The sequence below is a fragment of the Talpa europaea genome, assembly GCF_964194135.1.
Source record: "Talpa europaea genome assembly, chromosome: 13".
Lineage (NCBI taxonomy): Eukaryota > Metazoa > Chordata > Mammalia > Eulipotyphla > Talpidae > Talpa > Talpa europaea.
In genome coordinates this window covers 2,917,126-2,941,736 of record NC_140080.1, presented here as the reverse complement: position 1 = coordinate 2,941,736, position 24,611 = coordinate 2,917,126, and the positions used below count along the sequence as shown (strand labels likewise).

Here is a 24,611-nt window from a genome sequence, read left to right as displayed (position 1 = left end):
ATAAGTCAATGTACTGGTATGTAGTGGGTTTACTCCAATACAGGAGCATATGACTTCTTTCACATATTCTATGTTTTACATATTCTAGAAAGGTAGATATGTTTTACATATACTGGAAAGACAGATATCTCTTTAATACACTATGATATTGCAATCCTTGTTAACTTTTTTTTTTAAATATTTATTTATACAAGAACTGTGGTACAGGTCAGAGATGTGGGAGGGTGAGAGAAATCACCAGAGACAGAGGAGGGAGAAGAACAGGCAGACTGACTGAAATACACTGCTGAGGGGAGCAGCAGGCGAGGCAGGAGAGGTCCTCTGTGCCATGTGGGTATCTCCCTAGCTGGCTGGGAATTGAACCCACGCTGCAGAGGCTGTGGACAGCCTCACCAACACTGTGCTCAACCAGCTGCGCCACCAGGGAGGCCCCTTATTAACTTTTAGAGTCACTAATTCAGTATCTCACAAAATGTCCCTTCACTAGCACTTACTGAACTTAGATGGGGCACATGTGACTTTTTATTTTTTGCCTGAAGTCTACAGCTCAAGATTTTTGAGTTGCCCTTTTTTTTTTTAACATTTATTTATTCATGCATACAAAAGCCGGGTACAGGCCAGATGTGTGGGAGGGTGAGAGGATTCAACAGAGACAAAGCGGGGAACAAAACAAGCAGATTGGCTGAAATACACTGCTGAGGGGAGAAGTGGGCCAGACAGGAGAGGTCTGCTGCACCATGTGGGTATCTCATTGGCTGGGATCGAAAGCACGCTGCAGAGGCTGTGGACAGCTTCATAGCGCTGTGCTCAACCTCCTGTGCCACCAGGGAGGCCCAAGACTTTTGATTTCCATATTTAAAGAATTTTTAATATTCTATGTAGGCACTGAGTGTTAATTAAATCACAGATTTAACTTTGTATAGTGTAAAATAACTTTTCAAGTTGTGTATGACTCAAATTTTTGCCGATTCATTTATTTTAAATCTGCTAGCTGTATGCTTCTTAAAAATCACATTTTGAAACGAAGTCTTCTAAAGGATATAAAATTTCATCCCTCATTTACTTGCTTTATAACAGATCAGTTTTAAGTCAGAGTATACCCCACTGTCATATCAGTGTGTTGTGGAAACTTTATTCTGAGGAGCTGAAAGTACTTCATATTTACTATTTCACATATCATTCCATCTTAGCTTTATAATAGGAATCCATCTTATGATAGGGAAACTGATGTAAAATGAAAAAAGTAAAAATTATGACCTTCAGGATAAAGTAGGGACTGGAAATTGATCTTTTAGTTCTAGGCCTTAGTCCATTACGGTAAATACTAATACTAGAATACTCTGCCATCGCATTTGGATTCCTGGTTGGTTTCTGAGTTTTTCACTTCAATGATTTACATCTCAAGGTCAGAATCCTGCATATCTGTTTAATTTAAATTTTAAATTCATTTAGCAAGGAATTAATTCTATATTCTATGTATAACTTTAATTCAATGCAACAAATACAAAATAACAAAAATACATGTTTTAATTCCATTTCTTTCTGAAGGACAGTAAGGATTAAGACATCAATTGGCCTGGTTTCAATCACGTATCACCATGAGCCCATGGGGATTCCATGAATTATAAAATGAATTCACATTCAGTTGCTGCTCTGCAGGGAACAAACAAATGTCTGGTCCAAATAGGCTTTTAAAACTAGTAAATATAGATGATTTTATGGCTATTTATATAAATTCGAAGAACCATTTATATACATTTATTAATCATTTACCAGAAACAGGCAATGTTCTATGATCTTAAGTAGACCTGTATTTTAAATGGATAAAAATACATTTTTTTAAAAAATTAGGCTAAGTATGCATTATTCTAAGCAAAATGAATATATAATTCAAATGAACAAAACAGAAAACTTAAAATCCGATGTTTCTGTTGTCAATTTAATCCTTTGCATTACAGATGTATTCCCTATAGAATATATTCCAAATAGCAAGTTCCTGTAACATTTGAAACATTACTGGATTTATACTTGCATATATTGCAAAAGTCCCCAGGTATGAATGTGTAAGGAAAACATACCTATAGAATGATATGACTTCAGAGACTGTAATCATTGGTGTAGAATTACTTTGTACCCAGGAGCACCTGACATTTACTGTTTTCAAAGCTTTTGTGCATTTTTCTGCTAGTCCAAGCTCACAAATGCTTTGCCTTCATATCCCTTTACAACATTCAACCCATTTGAAATGGATTGTGGTTATGATATGGTCTGTCCATCAGTTGGCCCATTTCTCTGCTCTTTCTGTAGCTGTGGATAGCACAGCAGCTCTGGCTCTACTAGACCTGCTGGAACTGTCAGTTATGGTGCCCCACTCTGACCCCTCCCCCAAATGACAGCACTGACCAAGCTGGCCACTGTGACTGGCCCAGGATGGGCAGTTTCCAAGCACAGTCAATGAGAATCTTTACTGATTTTTAATCAGTGGTTGTTGGAAGGCTGTAGGCTCTAAGTACAGGAGTTTCTGTTTTCAGCACCCATCTGTGGGGAGAGTTTGGCTGTGATAAGTCAACAGAGAGGGAAGCTAAGCCTGTCATCATATTAGCTCCTATATCTAGCCCTGCCTAAAACAGTAAGACAGGCTAATTACAGAAGGCAGCATTTTGTGTTTTTATTTTAAAAAGTTTGAATTTTGTTACCTATAGTTAATAGGGGACTAACACTTTTATTTCTATTCAAAATGTCACTTCCTCTAGGATACCACTGGGTGTAACAGCTCCCTGGGTTAAAACAAAACACTCAATCTCTTTCGTGGCCATGACTTTTGCTTTGCATTACTCCCTGCTTGTACTAAAGTCCAGTACCTGCACCCAGGATATTTATCATTGTATCTGTCTCTATGTCAGATCTATGAGTTCTTCTAGGACATTTGTCTCTCTGAGTTATTCGAATGCCCCACTTTATCTAATGCCATGCTGGGGTCATGCCTACTTAGTCAATAAAAGCCTGACGATTTGAACTAAATCACTACACTTTAAGTGACCTATTTATCCTGTGGGAGCTATAAATAACTGTTCCTTGCAATCACCTTCTGGGATTCAGAATAACAAGTATGCAGAGATCAAAAATGGCTTATAGAGAAAAATCAAAATTACCTAATTTTTACCTAATTTGGCTATTTAAAATATCTTATTAATGGATTTTTTATAATTTTTCTACTTAATCTTATCTGCAAAGACAGATTGTTGTGCCCAGTCCAACCATTTGTATACCTGGAAAATCTGCTGGCATAGGCCAATCCTCCTGCTCAGCCTACGCTTGGGAAACTATTGTTTACTGTTTTCTGCTCCCATCCCTGGGTGCTCAGCCTACACCACAGGGAGGAAAAGCAAATATCCTTAGGCATCGGGTAGGCATCCAAACACTAGCATCTTTAAATGGAACACTGAGAAGAAGTCTAGAAGCAAACTCCTCTTTCAAATAAATTAAGCTATTATCTCAAAGGTAGTTTATGTTCACTGCAGAAAAATAAAGATGGGCAGATAAGCAAAAGAGGGAAAATACAAGCACCTATGACTATACAGTAGAGCAATAACCACTGACATTTTGAGATACGCCCTCCCATGTTGTTTTTCTCTGCACACATCTGTACAACATATGCATGCCCTTCCATAATGTTTTCACTTTTTTAACTTAGCAAAACATAAACAGCTTCATATGATTAATTTTCTTCAATTGCATCATTCTTAATGCCAATATTATGTGGAAATATTGCCATCTACTCTGTCATACTGAAATGTATATAAATTGCTGCCTTCACTCTTAGAAATACTTCTCCTGGGGCCTCCCCGGTGGTACAGCAAGTTGAGTGCAGTGCTGGGAAGCTGTCCGCAGCCTTTGAAGCGCGGGTTCAAGTCCCAGCTGGCCAGGGAGATACCCACATGGTGCAGCAGATCTCTCCTGTCTTGTCCACTGCTCCCTTCAGCAGTGTTTTTGGTCTATCTGCCTGTTTTCTGCTTTCCATTCTGTCTCTGGTGAATTCTCTCACCCTCCTGCGTCTCTGGCCTGTACCCCAGTTCTTGTATAAATAAATAAATCTTTAAAAAAAATACTTCCCCTCTTAAAACTTTGTTCACCCCTATGATTATTTCATTATAATAATTTCTGTAAGTATAGTGGCTAAATTAAAGATGTCAATATTACTAAGGTCTCTTTAAAGCCCTGGCAAATGTTAGCAGTAATTAGCAACACTTTTTTCCCTTCTAATAGCCAATGGATTAAATACCACTGGGTATAATTGTCCTGACCTCAATTTAGAAATATACTCTTAGTCTTCTAAGTAATTGAAATCCATGACTTTGGAGTTCCAGATATCTCTATATAATACACACAACAATGAGAGAAAGGAAGAAAGTAAATAGCATTGCTTTTGAGGGCCATGGCAGTTGCCACCACCCACATGCTTCTCTGGAAACTGTCTCTAGAAGAGACTTGACTGTTTCTATTTGGTGTGGCTTGCAGTGGATCTAGTTTTAACCTAGATTTGCATTATTGTAATCATCAGGTGCTGGAATTCCTGAGGACAAATCCACCATGAGTGCCCATGATTCCGTCCCTTCTAACCCTCATATTAGGCAGAACCAAGCTCAGTGTTATGGTGAGGCCTGGTGACAGGTTGCTCCACTATGAATGTCAAAACATAAAAGTGAAAGATACTTAAAGTGTAGCAAGTAAGAGGAGAACGGAAGAGAGCTGAAAATGTACTTTAAGAAAACTGTAAGAGTTGGAAACCCAATGAGGATCCTCTATGGACATTCTGAGAGGGAAAAGTCAGGTCTTATTTTATATTTTAATGGGAACTGAAAAGGGGATGCTTGTGAGACAGAAATTGGAGCAAGTGGAAAAAGAGGATGTTGGCAGAAGGCCTTGACAGCCACCGGGCAGGCAGGCTGGGATAATTATCTAATTACTATGGCATTTGCTCAGACACTTGGCTTCTCTGTTACAAAGCTCTGCAGGGTAAACCAGTCATTATTTCATCAGGTTTCTTAAAACGACTGATTTGTATGTGTGAAATCTCCTGCTGTGAAACTAGATTCAGAGCTGGCTCACTGAGTCAAACTACAAGCTGAATGGGTAGCAGAGCCAGAGAGCAAGCCTTTTCACTAGTCCTGAAGCTAAGGCCTCAGTTCCCTGAAGCTAGTGCCAGAAACACCCCCAGCAGGGACCCGTGGGCATGGACAGGCTGGTCTCGGAGCACAGAGGCAATCCCTTTGCAGAGGGTGAGGTTCCAGGACCAAAATCTTTGTGTGAGAAAGGGAAAGGGCAGAGCCAGTGAGTGAATAAAAGTCAGACAAAAGTTGGTCCAATTCAGGTAGGTCTCAGGTTGCTGAGAGAGGAAGGGGATTGACAAGTCCTTTCTGAACTCTGTGTAGGAATAGGAAAGGAAAGAGCTTATCTCCATATCCCTGGATAAAAAGTCAGCACCTCATCAAGGATCCCTGCTTTGGTTTCTCTTCCCCCAACACAAGGGACTGCAGGAAAGAAGTGGCCTGGTAGAGCGAGAGGTGGTCTTCAGGTTGGCTACATTTTCCTACTTAGAAATTAGGAAGAAATGCTCAGACCTGGCTGGTCCAAGCATCATGAGGAGGTCAGCTCTAGAAATACGTGAGGTCAGAGAGAGGGTGGCAGCTCCCAGAGGGGCTGAGAGGTCATCACAGAACAGTAGGTGTTCATCAGTGAAGAGTGAAGTAAGAAGCAGTTAGAGGGTTTTGAGTAGAAGAGGGGAGTGATTTGGCTGCTTGAGACAAGGTGGAAGGAGACGGGTCCTATGGTTTTGTGTACGTGTGGTGATTCAGACAGTGGGTCAGGCATTGTACACTCATTTCAGCAATTCTAATCACATTCGTTCTTGATCCATACATGGCAGAACCGCCGTAATCTTGTCATCATGAGGACAGGCCCATGGTCAGATTGGCAAAAGCTGTCACGCAACTGGATCACTAAGATGGCCTTTGAAGCTAGCTTCCTTCGTGCCTCTTTTTCTCCCTCCCTCCCTCCCTCTTTCCTTTCTTCCTTCCTCCCTCCCTCTCTCCTTCCCTCCTTCCTTTCATCTGTCACCCTGTCTCTCTCTTTCTTTTATCATTTGGTGTGTACTGAGATGCTCTATATTTTGGCATTCTGAAGATCTTCTAAAAGCAACCTCAGTGTTACCAATTTAGGGAGCATGGCTCTTAAACTTATTATGTACACAAGGAGCAAAGAAAAAGCAGATTGAGACTGTTCTCTGATGCAAAGATTTCACTACCATAGCATAGTACCTGTAAATCAGCCTAAAGAATCAAGGTAATATTCTCCATATTCTATGTTGCTTGGTTATAGATATATAGATCTAGATATATAGATCTAGATAGATAAGTAGATTATAGAGATGAATACACACAACACACACACACATACACACACATATATGTCAATATATATTCAGTGAGGAATTCCATTAATTCTCCCCCTTTTTTTCTAGGTGGATAGTTACGTGGTCTTCAATCAGAGCGGACACAATAGAGGTAATAAGATTTTGGATATGTTGTGAAGGCTGAACTAAAAGAATTTGCTGATCAACCCAATATGGGATTTCAGAGAGAACATCAAGAATGATTCTGGGGTTTTTGCCCAAGCAAAAGAAGAATGGAGTTGCCTTTCACAGAGGTAAGAAAGAAAGGAGAGCAGCTCTTAAAGGGAAGTCAGCATGACTTTGCACATGAGAAAGTTGGGATGCCTTGTAGACAGATGCACGTAGAGATATGAAGAGGTGGATGTAAGCAAAGCTAGACTCCAGGAAAAATTCTAAACCGGGAGTTAAAACTTTTGTCACCCATCAGTGTTGTAGAAGGCATTAGAAGTCAGGATGAGAGAGAAGAGGGCTGCAGACAAGCCCTACCCAACTTTTCTGTTTAGAAGTAAGAACTAGCTAGCAAGGGAGAGCTAGAGGGAGGGCTGGGGCAGTAGGGGTACCCATGAGTAGGAGGTATTCTGAGAGACAGAAAATGGAGGTTTCTCTGGCAGATGCTGTCAACAAGTGAGGAAAACTAATGCCTTCGCCTGCTAATGTGTAAAGCAATTGTTTGCTGGATAACAAATTAGCATAACCATTTAGCATAACTAATCAAACGCTCCTTCTGTCATGATTCCTTTGACTGTTATTTGACTTTTTATGTGTTTATGAGTTATTTTCTTGACCAGATTATAAACTCTTGTAGGGCAGGGCTATGACATGAATTTCCTTGATTTCCCTGCAGAGCTGGGCAAAGGGCATTGCAAGCCTTAGACACTTGACAAACATTTAATCTTGTAATTTGCATATTCAACTAAAATAGCACATGCTTCATGAAATGTGGCCTGGTTAATCTATTTGGTAGTGATCTGTCCCTTCTCTGACCTGCAACTGCACTTATTAACTATCTCTCTGCATGGTCAGTGATCTTTTCATAGCTGAGTCTCGTCATCTCTTACTAAGGGTTCTTTTTCCTTTGATGGCAGGGGATGTGGCTCACGTCTGTATAGACACCAAGAGGCCTACAATTAATTAATTGACTCATGTAATCATCTACCTTGTGTGCATCTAGGATTTCACTGAAATAAAAAACTGAAGAAAAGATAAGCCACAGAGTGGGACACAGTATTTGCCAAAGACAAATCTGATAAATGTTACCCAAATATATAAAGAACTCTTAATTAAAACTCAACAGTAAGAAAACAAACCTTTATTAACAAATAGACCAAAGACTCTAACAGATACCTCACCAAAGATGAACAGATGGCAAATGAGCATATGAAAAGATGCTCCAAATCAGATGTCACAGGGAAATGCAAACTAAGACAATGCTGAGATACCACTCCATCTACTAGAATGGCCAAACTCCAGAACACTGACAACACTAAATGCTAACGAGGATGTGAAGCAACAGGAACGCTCATTGCTGGTGGGAACAGCCACTTTGGAAGACAGCTTGACAGCTTCTTAAAAACCAAACCAGGACCAAGCAACCATGTTCCTTCGTTTTACTTAAATGAATGACAACTACATCCACACCAAAGCCTGTGCCCACATGTCTACAACACATTTCATAACTGCCAAAACTTGGAAGCAACCATAACGTCCTTCAGTAGGTGAGTGGATAAAATGGTCATCCAGACAAAGGAAAATTATTCAGCACTGACAGGAATGAGCTATCAAACCATGAAAAGACATGGAGGAAACTTAAAAAAAGCATATTACTATGCAAAAGAAACCAATCTGAGATTATCTACTTTATGAATCCAACTATGTGACATTCTGGAAAAGGCAAAACTATGGAGACAATAAAAAGTTCAGTGGTTGCCAGAGGTTGGAGTAGAGAGTAGAAGGGATGAATAGGTGGTGCACGATGGACCTTTTAGTGAAAATACATAACTCCATAATGATAGCTTGATGTCTATACATTTGTGAAAACACACAAAAAAGTACAACATCAAAGGTGAACCTCAATTTAAATTATGACATTTGGGTGATAATGATGCCTCCATGTTGGTTCACCTGTTGTAGCAAATGTAACTGTCTACAGGGGGATGTTGAGAATAGGCAAAGTTAGGGCTTGGAGTATACAGGAAATCATCTCAACTGTGCTGTGAATAAAAAACTGCTCTAAACTAACAGTATTTAAAAAAGAAAGAGTAACTGGGTGATAGTAAAAAGCATGAGGGGAAAAAACTGCTATGCCTTTTAAGCAAAAATGAGTGGCTATTATTTTGGCAAACAGTACAGTCTTTTAGTAAAGGTGACAGCCAGAAAAGACAATTTGGACAAAAGTACTTCCTTGTGATGCTTAAAAAACCATGACAAAAGATATTTTCTCACCTACTGTTTTTTCCTTTTCTTTAGTAGGCAAAGTTTTAGTAAATAGCTTGGAGAAGTCTAATTCTGTCTTCTAAATATACATGAAAACTACGAAATTTTGATAATTACTAGTCAAAATATTTTTGTCTTGGTTCTTTTAGCCAGTATTTCAGGGAACTCTCATAACTGGAATTCTGTCTTTTGCCCAGCGAGAGTAGCAAGTGTGGAGAAGTGAGCCTGAGAGCTGAGCTGGGGAGGAGGGCGGGAAGGGGTTCGCACAGACAGAGGGTAATCTCAGGCTGCACCTCCAGGAAGCAGAGCTAAATCCGAGAGGCGCAGTCATACCTCCCTGTGCTGTTTCTCCGGAGAGAGCCTCCACCCAGCGACACAGTCAGGCTGGCACTGGGTGGGCAGCACCCAGCCTGAGGGGTCAAGACAAGCACCTGGGATGCCACTTGCGGCTGGGAAGGGAGGCCGCGAGTGGAAGCGGAGAGGTTCCCAGGACACGGCTGTCCCCTTGTCAGGACAGTAAACGGCTCTAGGAACCCGCCTCAGGGGAGGGGGCGGGCATCCAAAGCTCCCAGTCATGGAAAATAATATTTAACTCCTTTTTTTTAAACGCCTTTTAAAACAGAGAATTCCAAAGAGCTAGAAAAGGCTTTCACCTGACTCAGTGGCGTAACCAAGGCTGCGCTTCCAGGGACCCTGGGCCATCTTTTTGTCGCATGTGGTTATTCATGGTGTGGCAGTATCTGGACACTCTCCTAGGGATGAGGCATCGCAGGCCCTGCCCCCCGCCCCCCCACCCTCTCTGAGCTGCTTTGGGCGCCTCTCCGTGTGCTGACACCGTGCTTAGGCTTTCCTGGGGCTGAAGCAGGGCCTGGGGCCGGGTCCGCTCCCACCCTAGTGGCCTAGAACAGGGCCAGGAAGCGCCCGTCGTGAGGGAGAGGTCAGCGGGAAGCCCAGGCCGTTGTCCCACAGAACCACAGGCCCCCACGGCGCAGCACGTGGGCAGGGGTGTCCCGGGGCTCCGCTTCCAGGGAGCGGCACCTACGCTCTCCACAGATCTGGGGTCCTCTGTGAGGGCGCTGCTCCCCTTTACACGACACCTGGGGTTACAGGCAGGCGTCCTCGCTGTCCCACAGGCAGCCCGCGCCACTCGCGTTTACGACAGCCTGGGCGAGCAGGCGTCCTTTACGTGCGCTTTTACGACAGCGTGGCGTGGGTTTGCGGCAGCGGCGTGGGAGCGTGAGGAGCGACGCGCGTTCCGCAGGCCGCTTGCCACAGGCGGCGCGTGCTCCCTCGTGCTGGGCGCGGCTGTGATGTCAGGGCTTCCCTGCTTGGAGTTGGTAGGTTCTTTGGAGGACCCTAAAAATAAGTGCTCGCTGAGGGTTTCTTTGCCTTTTGGGCGTATTTTGCGGTCTCCGCTCTGGGACAGCGGGCATGCGGCCTACGCCGTGTGACTATTCTATACAGGGAAAAGGCCCCATCGTGGTGTTTATGGTATGAGGCCAGTTTCTTGTGGTTTTTTGCATATATGTTTATATGTTCATTCCTTCATTTTTTAAACTATTATGTTCTAAAGTATTTTTTATAGTTATTTTCAACTGAGGTAATATTGGGGTACCCCCATCAGCTATCGCCATCATAGTGTACCCAGTCACCCATACCCCGCCACCATGGTTCGTTGTGCTTCCTTCCTCCCCACGTTGCCCCCTCCCTCATAATTCCAAATTCATAAAATACTTCAGGATATTTGAGTATGCCCAGACAATAAGCCAAACTATTTCTACTGTATCGTTCTAATAAGTAGTAGAGCCTTAGGTGAATGTTTGCTACTATAGATATTTTTCTTAGGAAAATTTCAGCACAGTTGTGGCAATGTAAGGTATCCAGATTTAACAGAGTTCAATTGACCTCTTGTGACTATAAACCTATATTTTTGTGTTTTTAAGAAAACACGAAATTTCACAAATGCATGGTGAGTCCAAATAAGAGCAAGTTAAAATGTAAACACATATCTTTCTTACTACATAAATAAAATTTATCAAATGTATATTGAAACTTATATGTGTCTATACTTACACATGGAATATTCTTGAAAGGCTAAAAAAAAGGCTAGTAATGATATTTGCCTTTCTGCAAAAGGAAATTGGGCCACTATAAGATGCTATCATCTCCTTGAAATCCTTAATACTTTCATATGATGTAGATTTTAGAAATGAAAAATTAGAAACAACATATATTTAATTTCTTCTAGCTACTTTTTTCCCCAATTGCTTTTTAGTCCTTACACATAAGTCCCTTTACCAATGTTTGCTTAGTTCAATTTATTTTGACCTGCTGCCAAAAATAGTCCTATTGCCCTGTTTGGATAGTAAATAACTGGAACCCGTTTTCCCACTAAATGTTTCAACACTGAGTGTTGTGGGTAACTTTGACCTGCTTTACAAAACCTCTCTTAGTGCTGCTATTACAGCAGATGTAATTGCTGAATCTGAACCCTGCTTTTAGTTAGGTGAGGGTTTGTTCACAGAAAAGCCACAATTGTCACAGAACAGTTATCAGTCAAGAGCTGGGTCTAGACTGTCACCTGCTCATTGATACCTGCTTGCAAGTTCACTCAGATAAGCCCAATGCTTTTCTCGGTTTTCTCTTCCTTCTTCCAAATTTCACTTACATAAACTGATTTATTTCTTCTAGGACTGAAAAACTTTGGCTTGGATGCATAGAGATAAGCTGTGGAGGCCATACGATGCAGCAAGTACATCTCCACAAGAGAAAAGATTTAGACAGAAAGGCAAGTCTCACATGATTTCCTAAGGTCGTAGCCAAATGCAGCCTGTCCATGTGAAATATTTCCTTCTGGTGCCTTCAGGTTTAGCTAAGCCTGGTTTGCAGATTGTTACATGAAACCATGTGTATGAGTTCATAAATTTGACATTAGCTGATAACAGGTGGCATATGTGCAGGCACTGGTATTTAAATACTTTGGAGGACATGAAAAAGCTAATGAATACTGAAAAAGTGGTGAAGTTAATGAACTGGTGACTGCCACTAACTACCTCAACACTTATGTCAGGGTTTACCAGTCACATGAGTTTCTGAGCTTTTATTTACTTAAGCAAAGGTTAGAAGCATCAAGAACTGGGGGAAAGGGTGAATCTGACATGAGAACTCTGAAAAACATTAAAATAATTGCTATTTCAACATTAGTAGAGAGGACAAATAGATGACTAGACTGAAACTGAATTCCTGAGAAGAAAGAGTGTGCGGAGATAGCCAAACAGAGAAGGACCAGGTGTGAAAAATCAACAAGCTCTAAGCAATCTGAATAGAATAACCAAGGAAATAAGAATTGTGAGAACTGGTTCATAGCATTGAGAGCACTGGTTAAATGTGCCAAATAAAGTACATGCCACTGGCATGGAAATGTTTTCATTTACATGGTCTGAAACACCAACTCTGAGAAATGCTTTTAAGAGCTACATAAAAAGTACAAAATAAATACAAAACAAACAAACAAACAAAAAAAAACAAATGGTGCAGAGAGAAATTCAGGCCCACAACAGCATTTATATCTGAGGGGCCAGGGTGACTTACCAGTAGTGCAACTGACCATGTTTTCATACTGAATCAGTTTCTCACACTGCTTAATAAAAAATGGAACTATTAATTCAAAGGAAGTCATTTTCTTATATCTTTAGCCTTTTTTATATTCATCATTAACTCCTTGCAGGGACAGACTTTTGTTAAATTTTACTTGTTTTGAGACTTATTTTAGTCACACATGCTTATACACATTTAATATTTCACTCTTACTTTAAAAGGGAAAGATTAGGAGAAAGACTAAGTATAGGGAATTCTTGTAGGGTCAAAGATGGTTTGTTTGTTTTGTTTGTGTTTTGCAAGTGCAGATAATGTGATAAGCAGGGGCCAATAGGGAGGGTAAAGCCAGTGCTGTGGGAAAGGATGCTGGTGAACTGGCATCTGTGCTGCCGGGAGAGCCCACTGCTTTAGAGTCAGGAGTCCTTAGCTCCATGATGTAGGTTGGCAGATTTGGTGTTGGGAATATGTGCATCATCTTATTGTATCTGTACTTGCAATTAAATGATGAAAAGGACATTAGCTGAAGGTAGGAAGAAAAAGGAGCATGTTCGAGATGTGAGGAGAAAAAGATGTGAAAGGGTCCCTTAAGAGACATTATTCTGTCTATTTGAAAATGGTCTTGAATTTTAAATATTGTTTCAGGGATAATGGGGCATTGGGATAAAGGTGTGACATAGGCAAAAAAGGGGACTTCCAGTAGATTTTTTCATGGGAGTAAGTGGAAAAAATAAGAGAAAAAAGACACTAAAGCTATCTGTAAGGGGTGGTTGACAGAAACTAAATGAGGTATAGGCTTGCGTAGCAAAAAAGGTGGTGAGGTCAGTCATTTGGAGGGCCTGGTACATCAAAGTGGGAGCACATAGTGGGCTGTGGTGTAGACTATGGATGTTTTGGTGGTGGGTATGTTAACAGTGACAATACCTGAATAGAAAGTGGGAGTTGGATGAAAACCAGGACGTAGGGGTGAGCTTGAACTTGTGATTTGAAGGGGAAAAGTTATTGGTCATGACAGAGCTCATGAAGATCTGGAGAGAGAGGCTGAGAGGAGGTGGAGGGAAGATGGCAGGAGGTACATAGGTCCAAGAAGTGAGAGGCTTAAAGGTTGCACACATCATTTGCATGAATATTGGAATCACCTACAACTGATGTTAGAATTAGGGAAAGAGAAAAGATGTGGCGACAATGGGTGAGGCTCTCCATGTTTCAAAGACTGGGAGTAATGATAAGGCAGCACCATCCAGGATGACCTTGGTGGACAGTGAGGCTAGGTGCATGGAGATCAATATTTAATAAGCATGTAAATGAGCGGTGGTTAACCAGGCTATATCTGATGTAGCTAGTTTGCATTAAATGCAAGAAAACACATCTGAAATATTTTTATATAACAGCAATAAAACTAGAGAGCAGATTTTTATCATGACCATGATTGTTAATCCTAGTCTTCAAAATTAAAAACAAATTTCCAGATAGTCTGGAATTTGCCACTTACTTTTTACTGAAAAAATCATGATGGGATTAAATGAAAGACTAATGAAATGTTTGGAACTGGGTTTGATACCTACTAAGTAACCCCCCAAAAAATCATGAAGGGTAAAAGTAAAGGTCACTTCCTAAGGAAAAATTACAAGCCTGCTTTGCTACTTTCCTTTATATATTTTTATCTTTTATATCAAATGTCATCTTCATCTACACAGGTTGTTCCTAATTTGTAGGCCAGATGTTTTTCTGAAAACAGTCCTGTATTAAGAAGTATAAAATCTACTTCAGGGTGTTGTAAGAACTGGGAGACAGATTTAATAATTGACGTTGGGACAACTGGCCATATTTTTATAGCCATGGGGTACATGTTAAGCTCTCAAACCCAGAATCCATAAAGTTCAATATATTTGACTACTTAAACATTGCAAAAATAAACATTAAACAAGGCTAGGAGGCAAAACTATAGAATTTTAGCTGTGGTGTGAGGGGTGGAGAAAGAACATCCTTAACGTACAAAGAGATTTTGTAAAATAAAAAAGCAAATCAGAATTTTCTAAAAGACAAAATGTATGGATATGGATATGAATAGGGACTGGAATGAATAAAAAATGGCTTTTGAATATGTAAGAATGTATTTGTCAGATAGAATCAAAGGAAGCTGGTTTCCATTGCTGTTTATAGAATCAACTTTATAGAGGATATACATAGCTTGAAAAAGGATGCAGAGAGGCCCCTTCCCAATTACTGTGAATGGAATGAAAATTAAAACAGTTTGGACTCTCTGGTTGTTAGTAGGTGATTTTTTACAAAATCCTAAATATGCATATCCTTCAACCAAGCAATTCCAGGCCTAGGAATTTATTCTAAGAAGATAAGGTGACAACACTCCAAACATAAGTGTGTCTGAGCATCAGTAATAGTATAAAAACATTTAAGAGTTGGAAGTCATAAAAAGATACATACAACAGATTGCTGAGTGAAATCAGTATGTTACAAAATTGCTTGTACAAAACACATTTCTGTAGAACTCCCCATGTGGTTTCTCTCTCTCTCTCTCTCTCTGTGTGTGTGTGTGTGTGTGTGTGTGTGTGTGTGTCTAAATAGACATGGAAAGGATATTTCAGCTTGTGAATGGTGGTTATCTTTGAGTACTGGAATTTGTGATCATTTTGATGTCTGTGTTTATGTTGCTGTGTATTGTTGGAATCGTGAATGAGGACCCCTGACTGCCTGCGTGATTCTATTCTTGCTCCTCTGAATCTTTGCTCTTTTCCCCTCTGCTTGGACCACCTTTTTCCCTCCATAGTTTTCTGCTCAGCAAGCCTCTTTTGGAAAGAATTTCTCACCACTGTTCTTGAGATAGAAATACCACCTCTCTGACCCCACTCACCACCCCGCGTCCCTGTCTTAGTCTTTCCAACTGTGCTTTGCACCATGTACTATATTTTAATTTTCCCTTGTTTATTTATTTTTTGTAATTTTCTGACTCCTTCACTCTCCCACTAGAAAGTAATCTCTTCAAGGGCAGGACTTTGTTTTGTACTTAGCTATAATCCCAGTGCTAGTCATGCATCAACACTTAATAAATAGGTGTTGACTGAATGAAATAGCTGTGTGTGTGTGTGTGTGCACACTCATGCATGAGTGAGCAAGTGAGCAAGTGAGAGAGAAACAGAGAGAGAAAGAAAATGAGAATCAAACATCTTTCTATCTTTCATTCTTTGTACCAAAGAGAAACTTTTTATCTTACATTCAGGGTGATTTCTCTGTTGAATTTCACTGAATAGTCTAAATAGTCATAAGTTTAACTGAGCTCTCAAAGTGTGTGTCTGAGAGGGAACCCACATATTTTTTGTTTCCTGAATCCTTTACCACCTTTAAGTAAAATAAGGTGCCTTGGTCCTAAGCTGCTGAAAACCTGCCCCTCATGTTTTGTTACCAGTTCTGTGGGAATCCAAGAACGAGCACACTGAAATTTCAAAGTGGCAAGAACAGTGAATTTCCTTTTCTCTATAGGTGCAGTATAATTTCTTTGCCTAAGGGAGTGAGTGTGGTGATTGCCTATGCCACCCCCACCCAGAGCCTTGGGAAGGCCCATTTGATCCACTTGGTGCTGGCATTTCATGCTGTGGTGACCCTGTGGAGGATTCGGGGGGATGCTTAGACCCACATTTACCTGTTTACTTCTCAAGGGCTGAACCACTTCCCTAATACACAGTTCCAGGTCATTAAGATAGTCCCTTTCTGTCTGTATCAGCTCCTTGATGATCTTGGACCGCTTTGCCATCATTCTCTGCATCTGATGCTCGTCCTCCTGGCTTGGGGTCTCCCCAGCAGAACACCCGGCCTGGGGGGTCATCTTTTCTGTTAAATGAAAACATGGATGTATGAGGCATTCTGCGGCAGTCTCTCTGATCCCCTCATTATAAACAGTTCCCCTGGCACATTACTGTTAATAAGGGCAGAGGCTTCACGTGTCTTCAGTGTGTTCTCAGGAGATCTGGTGTGGTGGTGCCCCAAAGTTCAAAATCCTCAGACTTTAGCAAGAAAGGGTGTGAGAGGACATAATTGTACCAGGTCAGTTAGGGGATACTGGATGGTTATGGCATGTCTTGAAAGTCCCCAGTGCTACTGTGTTAAGCAGTAAGCCTGCCTCCAGGCAGGAGGTAAAGTGAGTACAACCACAGTTCAGAACTCCTACTGGGGACACTTGCTTTCCTGTCAAAGAAATACTTAATAAGTGGAACATCTTCCAGTTTTGTGTGTCCCTGTTAATAATATAATTGCCCCCTAATTTCTGTTGGTTTAGACAAAAAACTCAATAAAATGGAAACCAGTTGCAGGTAATGGGTCTTTTCTTTCACGTCACAGTCAGAATCCAGGAGGAGTAAGACCGTGGTGGAGTAGATAATTTTCAGCTAAGCTTCTTCGTGACTCCTCTGCAATGCCTTGTGTAACATTATTTCAGAATTCTTGAATTGCTTAGTATAAAGTTGTAAATAAAAAAAAACACAGTGCTGAGGATGTTGAAGTAAATGGGAGGACTTACACATAAACAAGGTTGTATATAAAAGTTAAGAGAGCTAAATGTCTCCAACAGTGAGCTTCCCAGAGTGATATAAAATTTTGGAAGCTACAAATGAGACCATGAAATCAGAGCAGTGATAGATATGGGAAATATGGGCGTGCATATGTGTGTGTAAATGAACTTGCTGCCAGCTTGAAGTCATTACACATTTAACTTTCATCTTAGTTTTTGTACTTGCTGAAGTCATTTTATTTCCTTTAAAGCTAATATGAACTGATAACTATGTGAAACATCTTTGATGGTGACAGCATCCCTGAGAACGTGGAGCTTTATAAAGGACTTACAAAAAGTCTGTGCAGAAAAAAAAAAGTGCACAGGTCAAGATGTATGGAAATGGAAATCAAGAGAAACCGTTCTCTCAGCTCACTTCAGAAACAAAGCTGAGACAACCGGAGAAGCGTTTAGTACAGTTGTTCATGGTTTGATGTAAAGAGACTGCCCAAGAATGTGAAGAGATACTTCAGAAGTAGCCTTTCTCCCTGGCCCACTAACTTCAGGAGTTCAGCGAGGTTCAGTGATCAAATGCTGAGGGGATGCAGGGAAGGGGACACCAGCCTTTCTGGAAGGTGTGTTGGGGGGTGGTCTTTGGGCAGTTTTGACTGGCAGGTGAATACACTTCTGGACCATTTGCCTGATAACTAGCTTTCTTTCATCTGGGAAGAAGACAGATTTGACAAATGGCATCAAAGCACACATGATTTCCTAAAGTGGGCTGTTCAGTGCCAACAAGATAATCTATATGTTACACAAGAAGAATACACAAGAAGAGAGAATCAATTAATGTTCTGTATCTCATGGGGAGTTTTAGATGGTTGCGTCTAAAGTAAAGCTTGCATTCAGCACCCTAAATTAGAAAGGAAGAGATATAATCAGGAGTCATTAGTATGACTTATTTTTTTAATAAGTTTTTTTTTAAAGATTTATTCATGCATACAAGAACCGGGGTTCAGGCCAGATGTGTGGAAGGGTGAGAGGATTCACCAGAGACAGCAGGGAACAGAACAGGCAGACTGAAATGCACTGCTAAGGGGAGCAGCGGGCGAGACAGGAGAGGTCTGCTGCACCATGTGGGTATCTCCCCCACCGGCCAGACTCAAACCCGCACTGCAGAGGCTGTGGACAGCTTCACTGCACTGCGCTCAACCACCTGCGCCACCAAGGAGACCCTAGTATAACTTATTTAGGATACAAAGAGGAAGACAGGTGACTAGTGAGGGTCTGTATATACAACACAACCTTCCTGAGCCGTCTTTGGCTGTTCCTATAAGGGTGGGTGTTGGGAGACATGGCAGAGGAGGAACCAAGAGCTCCTTTTCTCCTGATAAATAACTCACAGAAATGTCACCAGTAGACAATCAGCCACCAGCACGGATAGTATCCAACTGTTACTTCATGTTATCTTGAAATAAAAGGGACACTGTTGGAAAACTGTTCACACCCATGTCTGTTCTACATTCTAATCTGTCTGTGTCTTTTCTGTTGGTTATTGAGGACTGGCAAGGAGAAGGGCATCTTTCCTGATCTTTGGCAAAGAAATATCCCTAAAATTACTTTTCCAGGTTACTTTTACTTCTGAATTCCAGGATTCAGTTACTATATCCAATTAATTTATTTCATGGATTTTCTAGTTGTTGCCATTTGAAATATACAATTGTAGATTTTTATCAATTAAAATTGGGTGAAAATGGAATAAGCACAATAGTATATAGAAACAGGAATTTGACAGCATATAAATGAATAGATGAAAAATGATTTGAAAAAAAAAAGATTAGAATTTCCATTAACGCTCAACAGCTTGTTCAGCACGAGTTTGGGGGTGGGAAGCTGACATGGTAGCTGAAGTGGCAGTCAAGATGTTCAACTTCAGAAACTTCCTCATAAGGTACAAAAAACATCCCTTAGGATTTCAGAGTTGAGCAACCGTGTGAGCTGTTTGCTCTTTCCACTCTGGCCAACCTCATGGCAGGAACAAAGACTGCACTTGCATCATTTATGGTCAAGTCTCTGTAAACACTTTCTGTGTTTACATTCCTTAATCCAGCAAACTCAGGAATGCATTGTGGGCACAGGTTTCCATAAAATCCTCTCTACCATTGAAACTTTTATCTTTTACTTTTACTTTTTTACACTAGGGCGATGTGTAACACATAAATATCGACATTTATCACCCAAATAGCAGTTAGCTAAATAATCTTTTATTTTTAGATAAAGCAACAGATATGCTAAGTATTTGGGAAAGAAGGCGAAATAGAACTTCATGAATATTTTCCAGTAGTTAGGCTAAACTTAAAGACTGTCCAAACTAAAGCAAAACTGAGGCCATGAAATTAGATGGTTTTTAACCGAAATATGCCGTAGTATGTGAAAACAGTCCCACATCACTCATGCCCTCTTGCCCATCCTTTATTTTTCCCCACCCTCTGGCATCATCTTCCCCCCCATGATGATGAATTTTCACTAAATGAGCCACAAATTTTATAGGTGGCATGTGCAGGAATTCCTGGAAAACTAGGGAGGCAGCTGCAATGTGGTGAAAGGGTAACTGGATTAAGACTAGCTTGCCATTCTGGGTCGTGGAACCTGGCAGACAAGTTAGCCATCCCAGGCCTCAGCTTCTTCACCTGTTACAGAATAATGGGAACCATTCCAGTGGCCTCAAGAAGCTGGACTTACAGAAGCAATGTTTGGGGACTCCAAGGGATCTTTGAGACAGCATCAGAGTCATTGGTTTCCACAGATTGGCAATGGAAATTGCCTTTCTACTCCAGTTTTCCCACTCTTTAGGGCAGTTATCACCTGCTTTTAGAGTTACCAGCCTCTCAGAAGACAGATGGCTCTGAAGTGGCCACAGCTGCGTGCACAGAAGAGAAACTAGAGGGTGCAACCCTCAGGAAAGTCAGGATGGAGCTGGGTTGGGACTGCGGAGAGCTTGACTGGACTGGGTATCTGTGTGGGAGAGCCTGGTGCTTCACTATAAGTGTACATATAGCAGTTAGTGTTGGGGTTTGTATTTTTAAACAAACTTTGCCCCCAAACTTTATTATAGTAGCTGAAAAAGAGAGGGAAAAGTTTCAGTGTCAGAAGTGAGTCGTGTTTTTAAATTCAAAATGGTTTTGATTTGGGTTTGGAGTACAAGGCCATATAAACAGAACAGACCTTCTTCTTCTTCAAAAAAATGGCTTTAAAGGAGTTTTAAAAATCACAGAGAAAGGAAAGTTCATAAAAATGAGCAGTCTAAGTATAGCTAGAGTAAACAGCATAACTGAATACATCTCTATTCCAAAAAGGATGCTGGTGATGGAGTGACCTTCCTAGTTAATTATATCCCCGTATCTCTGGGCTGTTGGGCTCTATCTATCACGAGCGCACATGACTAATGCAGTTTAGCTTGGCGTCTTTCTATCACACACCACATGCATGCTGCTTTGAATCTCCTGGCAAAAGTGTTATTTCAAGGTAATGTGTATAATAAAACTCTTCTCCTGGTGTCACAACCATGTTATTTCTCCTCTGACAGCATTGTTAGAGCGATGCCTACATTGACTAATACTCACCTGCCAGTTCAAAGAGGAACGTATACTGTGGATAAGAATAGTCACGCACACCTTCTCACTCATAAAATGTAAACCCTAAAGTGACATCTTGGTGGAATTCGATAAGTATTACTCATGAAGCAGGAACTAATCTCAAGACTGTGATTTTCATTTCAGTAATGTTAATGGTAATGTTTTCCTCTTACAGCAGGATAAATTCTCACGCCTCCCCTCCATTTTTTATTGTGTTAAAAAATACAAAGCAGGAAATTTCCCTTGTTCACAATTTTAGAGTGTACAGTTCACCTGCATAAGGGCTTTCACACTGCTGCACGCCAAGGCCATCATCCCCTCCAGAACTTGTTCATCTTGCTAACCGGAACTGCACCCCCATTAAACAGTTATGCCCCTGCCCTCCTCCCTTTGGTCTTTCTTTTTTTCTTTAATAAAAAAGGGAAATTTGTTTCTAGAGGAAAAAAATGCAATTTGGACAAATTGTCAAACTTCCTTGAAATACAAAATCTCAAATGTAACGTGCTACCCGTAAACTCTACATTTAGCCAACACTAGACCTAGTTGCTACAAGAATTAATTAAAAAATACATGTATATGAATTTATACACTGATTCAGAAGCTCTTCAGAATCTACCTGTGAATTTAAAAGTCCCCCAGGAGCATCGCTGCCTCGCGGCCTGCAGCTGCAGCAGGTGGCTGGCGGTGCCACCATGCTCCTTCTTCCTTGCTCCCTCCCACTGGTGGGCCTGTCAAAGGTACCGTGATCTGGCGCGCAGCCTGCTAGATGCCCTGTCCCAGCCAGCAGAGACTGCAAACATCTGAGAAGAGACTCCAGAAGCACAACTGTGCTTCCTGCCTAGCCCTGGAACTAACCCAGGAGGGCCCTCATCATCAGGCTGATTTTTAAGCACATCTATTTTGGTTTAGCATTCTGCTTCATCATCACGACTTTCATCGTTGTTGTTGCTCTGTTTCTCATCTTCCCTGTTCTCTTTAAGCATTTTTAGATATTCACTAGCTAAAGTCTTTTTTCGTAATGTATCTGCAAAAGACTGAGACATGTTTGACTTCTCTGCAGTGTTTGATAAATCACTACCAGTGCTTCCTTTTCTTTGCCACTGCCATGTTTAGAAGAATAGGTGACCAGATAGTGAGCAAAGAGCCCCAGGGGCATCGCTGCCCAGCCCACCCTCTAGTTTGTCTCTGTATGTGGCTACAATAGGTCCCTTGTGTAAGTGGAAGCATATATTTGTGCTTTGGTGTCTAGCTTATTTCATTTTGCATAGTGCCTTCAAGATTCTGACATGTTTTAGCATGTGTCAGAATTTCTTTTTTAAGGCTGAATGATAACCTTATAGAAGTGCATATTTTTTCCCTAAAGATTTATTTATTTATGCATACAGGGCCTCCCCAGTGGCGCAGCGGTTGAGCGCTGGGTTGCGAAGCTGCCCGCAGCCTCTGCAGCACCGGTTCGATCCCCAGCTGCACCCCGGCCACCGGAAGAGAGTCCCACATGGCGCACAGACCTCTCCTGCCGCCCGCTGCTCCCCTCAGCAGTGTCCTTCGGTCCTTCTGCCTGCTCTGCTCCCCGCTCTGGCTCTGGTAAATTCTCTCACCCTCCCGCGCTTCTGACTGTACCCAGTGCTTGTATAAATAAATAAATAAATAAATCTTTAAAAAAAAAAAGATTTATTTATTTATGCATACAAGAGCTGGGGTACAGGCCAGAGGTGTGGGGGGGGGTGGGAGGATTCACCAGAGACGGAATGGGGAGCAGAACAGATTGTCTGAAATACGCTGCTGAGGGGAGCAGCGGGCGATACAGGAGAGGTCTGCTGCACCATGTGGGTAGCTCCCTGGCCAGGGATCGAACTTGTGCTGCAGAGGCTGCGGGTTGCTTCATAGTGCTGTGTTCTAACTCCTTGTGCCACCAGGGAGGCCCAGAAGTGCATATTCTTAAAGCAGTATATGTGACATTAGAGCATTATGTATTACTGCAGTTATTTTGATAACAATATAGCCTATAAGTAGCCTATAAGAAGAGCAACAGTTTTCAAGTAACTATTACGTACCAATTATTAAAATATATATATTATTGATGATCTTCCCTCACAACAATGAAAATGGAGTTTTACTCTAATTTTAGAGATGAGGAAACTGGACTCAGTAATATAGGTGAAACCTAACTGAGAGCCTATAGAAGAGCTGGTTCTCATCTGTATCTTCATAAAGGTGGTAGCTGGGAGACCTGGCTCTCCTCATCACCCCCACCAATAATTTATCTTGTGTGCAGAACCCTGTATTATATCAGTGAAATTGTGTTGTACCTCAGGAAGACATATCTGCTCTGGCTTCACCACCCACTTGCTGTGTGACCTTGGCTTCACCAAATTGCTTCATCTACAGGGTTAATAAGAAGAGCTCACGTTTTGAGTCCCACTTTGTGCTAGGTACTAAACTTGTCTTGTATTAGGTCTTTGTTCGTCACAAAGACTCTAAGGTAAATCTTTTTTATTCCCTTCCTCTTTTTACATGTGAAGGAGCTGAAATGCACAGAGGTGAGTTCTGAGGTCAGGCCACAATAAGTAGAATCAAACCCCAGCCTGTCTGGCTCCTAAGCCTGCATTTTAACCAGAGCTGGGAGGTTGTGAGAACTGTGATTAAGCAGGGAAATGGCTTAACTCAGTGTCTGACCCATAAGAGTCTCTCAAAATATGCCAGGCATTATGACCATGATTTACCTCCCAGTTTTCTGTATGTGCTTCTGAACAGCTGCACCTGCTTTTCCCCCATGCACATATTCCAAGGGCAGGAGGTGAGACTGAGCACCCGTCAAGAAAGAACTATTGGGTCTCCCCTGGTGGCGCAGCGGTTGAGTGCTGGGTTGGGAAGCTGCCAGCAGCCTCTGCAGTGCCGGTTCGATCCCCAGCTGCCTGGCGAGGGTCCCACATGGTGCGCAGACCTCTCCTGCTGCACCCGCTGCTCCCCTCAGCAGTGTATTTCGTCGGTCTGCCTGCTTTGCTCCCAGGTGGCTCTGGTGAATTCTCTCACCCTCCCGCGCTTCTGACTATACCCAGTGCTTGTATAAATAAATAAATAAATCTTTAAAAAAAAAAAAAAAGAAAGAAAGAAAGAACTATTTGTGGCTCTGGACCTGCTCTAGGGAAAAGTGAAGCAGCCAGGACTTAGACAAAGTCTCTTCAGTGTCAGAGCTATGCTCACGAGGAATTCTAATGAGGTGGGGAGGTAGCCCTTGCATGCTGTTTGGCATAATATAAACCCCTGAATTTACTGATTCTTTCCCACTTCCACTGAAGCTAAATCACTAACTCGAATACAGTTCTGAGAAACTCACTGAAAAGGTGTGCTTCTTAGGAAAGTCAAAAGAGAAAGAAGATAACTAAAATAGAACTTATCCCCTGCCAAAGTGCACAGCTCATCATTACTTTAAAAACCCTAGACTAAGTTTCCTAGCTGTATTATTTACCAGTTACTACCAATAAATAATTAAGGATTTTAATTTCTGTAATTATATTGAAACATCATTAATGTTTTTTTAATTGTATTTTATTGAGGTTAACATTGTTTTACAATACTATGTGTGATTTAGGGGGACAGGATCGCATCTCTTCAGATGTATGATACCAGACCATACCCACCATTAGGTACCCATAACCCTCTACCATAGACCACTGAGTCCTTCCCCCCACACCAGCCTCAATTTTTCAGTAAGATTTCTAGGGTTTTGGTTGTTCCTTTGTTTTGTTTCTTTGCTTTCCATGTAACCTCACTGACCTCTTAATAAGAAAGAGTTGGGGCTGGTCTTTTCATATACCAACTTTAAGGTTTTGCATAACAGCATCTGCCCTCACCCTAACCCCCAGGATTATCCTGAACTCCCACAAGTAACTAAATTTATTCTTAATTAAATAAGAAGTGAAAGTAATGAGAATTTGAAGATAAACTAGCCATTTCACAAATTTCATAGTTTTAAGAGTTAATTGTAATTGTATCT

General features: G+C 41.3%; 1 protein-coding gene across 1 annotated transcript in view; it reads right to left on the bottom strand.

The window, feature by feature from the left end:
- The window catches only part of ARHGEF38 (Rho guanine nucleotide exchange factor 38), a gene marked incomplete at both ends in the record, with an annotated part of 83,420 nt that overhangs the window by 43,182 nt on the left and 15,627 nt on the right, over nucleotides 1–24,611 (bottom strand). The window contains one exon of the mRNA XM_084251781.1: nucleotides 16,137–16,324. Coding sequence (XP_084107907.1) covers nucleotides 16,137–16,324 — 188 coding nt within the window. The remainder of the gene's footprint in view (nucleotides 1–16,136; nucleotides 16,325–24,611) is intronic.